Source organism: Contarinia nasturtii, unplaced genomic scaffold, assembly GCF_009176525.2.
Source record: "Contarinia nasturtii isolate CC-2019 unplaced genomic scaffold, AAFC_CNas_1.1 Cnas_scaffold_2369, whole genome shotgun sequence".
Classification (NCBI taxonomy): domain Eukaryota; kingdom Metazoa; phylum Arthropoda; class Insecta; order Diptera; family Cecidomyiidae; genus Contarinia; species Contarinia nasturtii.
The window spans coordinates 1-6,470 of NW_022199690.1; the positions used below are offsets into that span (position 1 = coordinate 1).

General features: G+C 36.4%; 1 protein-coding gene across 1 annotated transcript; it reads right to left on the bottom strand.

Annotated features, from left to right (window-relative positions):
* Positions 1–242: 242 nt before the first annotated feature.
* On the bottom strand, positions 243–5,888 carry LOC116348388 (the record flags this gene model as incomplete). The annotated part of the gene is made up of 2 exons (XM_031779366.1): positions 1,893–5,888; positions 243–1,784 (listed from the first exon to the last, which is right to left on the bottom strand). Coding segments are annotated over exons 1-2 (5,538 nt in total), but the record flags the coding sequence as incomplete, so codon positions are not given.
* Positions 5,889–6,470: the final 582 nt, after the last annotated feature.

The window sequence follows — 6,470 nt, forward strand, 5'->3', positions numbered from 1 at the left end:
CTGCTCAATAAATGTGAAACCGAGTTGCGACAACCCCCGTTCGAAAGGGCCTTCTGATAACAAAACTCTTTAGCAGTGGCGATATTTGAATTGATCGAATTGAATTGATTTTTCAAAATTACCAAATCCAAATGAACATAAACATTCCAAGCAGAATGAGTCATGAACACATCGTTTGCTTTCTCAAAAAATATTCCTGGTGAAGAGTGAAAATGCATGATATCATACGACTTCTGTTTTACAGGTGCTTGATGTGTCATAGTCGCACATAATGCCAAAATTGTGGTCAAAATTGGTAACACACCAAACGATCTTTTCTTGGGAATAATTCTAATGCAATTTGACCTGAGTACTTTCTTTTTTTCTTCAGGTAAATCAGAATTATTGTATGGAAGTGAACACAATTTAGCAATTGGTCTTTTGAGTTGTCCGTCCTTCGTTTTCAGAGTGACAACTCTGACTAAACCATCTTCTCCAGGATGCACATCAGTTACTCTTCCAGTTTTCCACTGCGTGGGTGGAAGATTTTCATCGCGAATAAGACACATATCATTCACTCGTAATGAATTTTCACGATTAAACCACTTCGATTTGACCTGCAATTGGTTCAAATAATCCGATTGCCATCTCTTCCAAAAATGTTGAGCCATTTGCTGAACTTTCTGCCAGCGTGTCAACCAACCTGCTTTAGTCTCGAGATGACATTGCTCGGGTGGTGATATTAAAGATTCACCGACCAAAAAATGTGCTGGTGTAAGAACACCGACGTCATTAGGATCCGAAGAAAACGAGCACAGAGGACGTGAATTGACACACGCCTCGATCTGAGCTAACAAAGTGCTGAGCTCTTCAAAAGTCAGTTTCGCATCAGTTAATATTTTTTTAAGGTGTAATTTAACTGATTTAACGGCAGCTTCTGCTAAACCGTTAAAATGTGGCGCACCCGGTGGACTGAAATGCCAACGTGTTCCATTTTTCGCAAGTTCTTCACAAACCGCAGAATCATAATGCGCATCAATGGAATCCAAATTTTCCATCAAAATTTTGTTCGAACTTACAAAATTCGTTCCGTTGTCGCTGAACAAATCTCGAACAACACCTCTTCGTGAAACAAATCGTCTAAAAGATGCTATAAAAGCATCGGCAGTCAAATCAGTGACTGCCTCAATATGGATGGCTTTTGTTGCCATGCATACAAAAATGGCCACATAAGCTTTATGAGTTTTATAACCCCGACCACTCAACAATTTTATCAACACTGCTCCAGTGTAATCAACGGCTGTGCTTGTGAATGGTTTCTGACCAGGTGTGATACGTGCGGCTGGTAAATCACCCATGAACTGAGTCAAGGATTTTGGGTTTACCTTGAAGCATTTGACGCAACGATGAAGAACGGATTTAATCGTGCTATAACTTTGCGTTACCCAAAACTTCTGTCTAAAAACGGACTCAGTAAGCTTTGGCGCACCATGAAGACATCTTTCATGACAATCCTTAATGATCAAAGCTGTAATCGAATGATGTTTCGGAAGCAAAATCTGATGTTTCGCTTCGAAAGGCATATTTGCATTTCTTAAACGACCACCCACCCTTAAAATACCAGCTTCATCCACAAACGGACTAAGAGATAGAAAGGCGTTTGAACGTGGCAATTTATTATGTTGCTTTCCTTGAAGACATTTTTTCTCCAACTCAAAACATTCATTCTGCATCACCCTAACAATTGCTAACTCAGATTTACTTAATTCGTCTGATTTAAGAACACCTGAATTAAAAGATGTTTTCTTGCATTTAAGCGAAAAACGAAAACAATAAGCTATAATTCGTTTCAATTTATTGAAACATGAAACATCAGGCAATGAAAAAACGTTTTGGCGAGACTTATCAACTACCAACTCTAAACCAGCATGAATGTCAACGGCTGGTTTATACCGTGGTGGTTCCAATGATTCATCCACCAAAAATTGTGGCCCATGCCACCATAAATGATGATTGACCAATTCAGAAGGTGAAATACCCCTGGACGCACAATCTGCAGGATTTTGTTCCGAGCGAACATGCGACCAACACTGACGATCAACAAGTTTGTTTATTTTTGTGATTCTGGAGGCGATAAAAATCTTATATCGTTTTGGATTTGCATGAATCCAATCCAAAACTATCTTGGAATCAGACCATAAACAAACACGAGAAAACTCAATGTCCATTTTCTCAAGTATTTTTTTTGTCAACTGTGCGAGCAATAAAGCACCGCATAATTCGAGTCGTGGAATTGTCAAATTATCACTGTTTTTTGCCTCTTTGATTGGCGTAACACGCGTCTTTGAAAACAAAAAATGCGCAGTTCTTTTTGACACATTCTTTATGAAGATTACGGCTGCATCACAAAAACCATGCAATTCAATTATATCTAATGGAATGTAATCAATCCAACGTGAAATGCTAAAATTTGAAATTAAATGAAATTCAGACTTCAATTTAATCCATCTATCCACAAACTCACTTGGAACGGGATCATCCCAATTCAACTTTTCAGCCCACAATTCTTGAAAAATGTGTTTTCCAACGACTATTACTGGACTGATAAAACCCAAAGGATCTGTAAGTGACGCGATTTCCGATGCCAATTGACGTTTAGTTGTTGGTCTTGAAAAAGCATCAACTGTAATGTCAAATAACAGTTTGTCTTCTTTTGTGCACCAAGACACACCCAGAGCTCTAATAATGTCATTAACTGACTGTAGTTCTTGTTTTTCGGATGGAACGCGAGACAATAATTCATTCGAATTAGACGACCATTTTCGCAAATTAAGACAAGCAGAAGAAGTGAGTCCGATCAATTCATCATAAAGAATCTGGGCCTTTTCCAAACTATCTGCGCCCGAAAGAACGTCATCAACATAAAAATCTTGTTGCATAACTTCTGATGCCAACGGAAAAGCAGTCGCACCGTCAATCGAAAGCTGTTTTAATGTTCTAATCGCCAAGAAAGGAGCATTGGCTGTACCATACGTGACAGTCCGTAATTCAAACTCTTTGATTGAAGCACGAGGTGATTCACGCCAAAGAATGCGTTGCAAATGAGTTTGAGAATCATTGACCAAAATTTGGCGGTACATTTTCTCAAGATCAGCAGTAAATGCCACTCTATGTTTGCGCCATCGCATCAAAATTGACACCATATCGTTTTGATCCATTGGACCAAGAGCTAATTGTTCATTAAGGCTTTTTCCATTTGAAGTGGTCTGTGAAGCATTAAATACAACCCGAAGTTTGGTTGTTGTGCTTTCCTTAAGAACACAATGATGCGGTAAATAATACGAATCTGGATGATAATTTTTTACTTCACGCATGTGACCAGCACTGATGTATTCGTTCAAAAATTCCGAATACCGAATCTTCAAATCTGGTTTTGAAATGAAACGACGTTCCAAAGAAAGAAGAGATGCAATAGCGATTCGTCTTGAATCACCAAGATCAGGTTTTTCTAGACCATTTTTGAATGGTAAAGAGACAACAAATCTACCATTTTCATCACGAAAATGAGTCCTTGTATAATGATCTTCACACATTGATTCTTCCTCAGTGAGGGATAAAGCATCAACCTCAACAAATTCTTCATTGTTAAAAAATTTACTGAGCTTATCATCCAATTCTACATTTGTGATCATAGAAAGTATTTGAGGTGAAGGAGACACTTTACTCGTAGCACCAGAAACAATCCAACCAAATTCGGTATTTTGTGCTATTAAATTCTGTTCTGATTTAATGAGACCACTTTTGATTGCCTGAGCATACTCAGCTGCTCCCAAAATTATGTCAATTTCGGATTCGCGCAGAAAAGAGGGATCTGCCAACAAAATACCATTAACAAAATCAAAATCATCTTCAGCAAAAGAATCATTGGTTTTTTTTGTTAATGTTGGTAAAACAATGGCTTCTGAAGTCATGATAAAATCAGACTCAAAACGAGGAGAAATATCCAACATAATCGCTGATTTTGAAACCTGAATTGTTGCCCCTATTCCGGAAACGGTTGCATAAATACGTTTTCTTCGAAGTTTGAGATTCTGTGCAGCTGTTTCTGAAATGAACGCACTTTGTGATCCCTGATCCAACAAGGCACGGAGCAAAATAGGCAAACGATTTTTATCCAACACTGCAATCATTGCAGTTGCAAGCAAAACTGTCCCATCTGAATAAGCTGCATGATTAGCCTGAACATGAATTGGCTTACCAAATGCAATTGAAGCCAAATTGCTTTTGAAATTTCTGATCTCCAAATGAAGCAACGTATGATGATGTTTTTTACAAATTCTGCATGTAAATTTGCTTTTACAGTCATGAGTACGATGTGTAGAAGACAAACAATTAGCACAAAGCTTTTTGTTTTTAACCCAATCTACACGAGATTGAACTTCTTCTTTTTTAAATGCCTGACAATCAACAATAGCATGATTAGCCTCACAAAAAAGACATTTCTTTTTAAATGATGAGTCAACCGATTTATAATTGGTTTTATCAAATTTGTTGTGTGCCGTCTCAAATTTCGAATTCGTTGATTCGCATTTGCCAGCCGCTTGAAGGGCCATAAAACGATTTTCAATATAAAATAAAAAACTTTGCAGTGATTGCAAATCTCTATTGTTTTGCAATTGACACTCATAGTGAATGAGCGTCGAAACATCTAATTTTTTTGTCAAAATGTGTATTATCAAATGATCTAACAATTGAGAATCTGTAATTCCCAAATTTCGAATTGCCATCAAAGATTCAAAAACCGTGTCATGCATTGCTTTTAATGAATCTGAATTTTCATGTTTGTTTTTGTTTAAATTAAATATTTTGTCAAGTAAGTTACTAACAACCTCACGGTTGTTGTCATAACGTTTACGAAGCAATGAATAACAGGTTTCATAATTTTCGGCAATTGGGTCAAGATGACCAATAAGTCTTGCTGCAGCGTTTTTGACACATGTTTTCAAATACTCAATTTTCATTTCCGTGTCCAACTTATCGTTATTGTGAACGATCTTATCAAAAAGCGCTATAAAGCTTTTCCAGTCTTCTGGCTTACCAGAAAATTCTGGTAGTTTAATTGACGGCAATAAAAATTGAGCATTTGAAGAAAGCGATGAATTTGATTTCAAAAGATCGTTCAACTTACCCATTAACTCCATATAAATTTGAAAAAATTCATTATAGTCGAAGTCAATCTCTTCCCCCACACTTTTCCGGATGAACACCAATTTCCTTAATTCACCAAAACCAATTGATATATTCTCGATGTGAGCCTTTACAAGACCCTTTGATGAATCTGGTCGTAAAATACGTGCTGATGAAAAGAGTTCCAAAAGTTCGCCGCGTTGTAACATTAAAATATCATTTGCAGAATTTTTGCTGATATTATTGTTGACGAGTTGAATGTTGGGTTCAATACCGTCAATTGAATTTTCAAACGAATCATTTCTATTTTCAAAGGTAGAATCAAGATCGTCGATATTAACTATTGCAGACGGTAGAACAACAGTATCATCGGTTTTTTTTGGATTTTCAACCGATGGTTTCTCATTTTGAACGTCTTTTGAACCACCTGCGCTGCATTGAATAACTTTTAAACGTTCATAAATGTCGATCATAACGGAATCAAAACATTGTTTAATTTTTTCAAATGTCTTTTCACTGAAATATGGTTGATTCTCGTCGTAAAATGATTGCAACTTTTTATTATTTTCACTAATTACGCGAAATAATTCATTGAATGTAAGCACTTTGTCATCCAAATATTTTTTCGTTTTTCTTTGCGGACCGTCGGCTTTATAGTTCCTAATCAATCGGTTTAACTCGCTTATTTCAGCCGATTGCTGCACTAAAATGTCTTGAGCCATCTTAAAAGTTCAATAAATGACACAAAAACACGGTACACACGCAAATATTGTCTAACGGTTTTGATTAAAATTTTTTTTATTTATTGTGTTTATTACACAACGTCGGCGCTGATCAATAAATAATACACCGCAAAACACAAAAAATTTGCTGATTTTATCACAATTCCACTCTTGAGTTCAGACACCAATTACAAAATGTAGCGTCGAAAAAGAAATGTTATATGTGATTTATGCACAATTGCACTTTGTTCAAACGCTAAAAATGCAGCGTCGAAAAATGTTGAATATGCAATTCAAACGTAGGTCAAGAACAAACGTTGACCAATTTTAAAATACACTGTATTTTGGCTAATTCACTGATTTCTACAAAGAAAATCACCTTTGAATTTTTGTCTAAATGTTTAACGCACTGATTTCTATAAAGAAAATCACTTTGAAAATTTACAATTTTGACTAAGGTTGGCCAGACCTGATTGTTTGTTCGTAGATTGTAGAGAGTGATCAATTCTTACATATCAAACGATTCGAAGGACCAAATGTAACGGTGAAGAATAAAAGACTAACGTTCAAAGTTACTGTTGT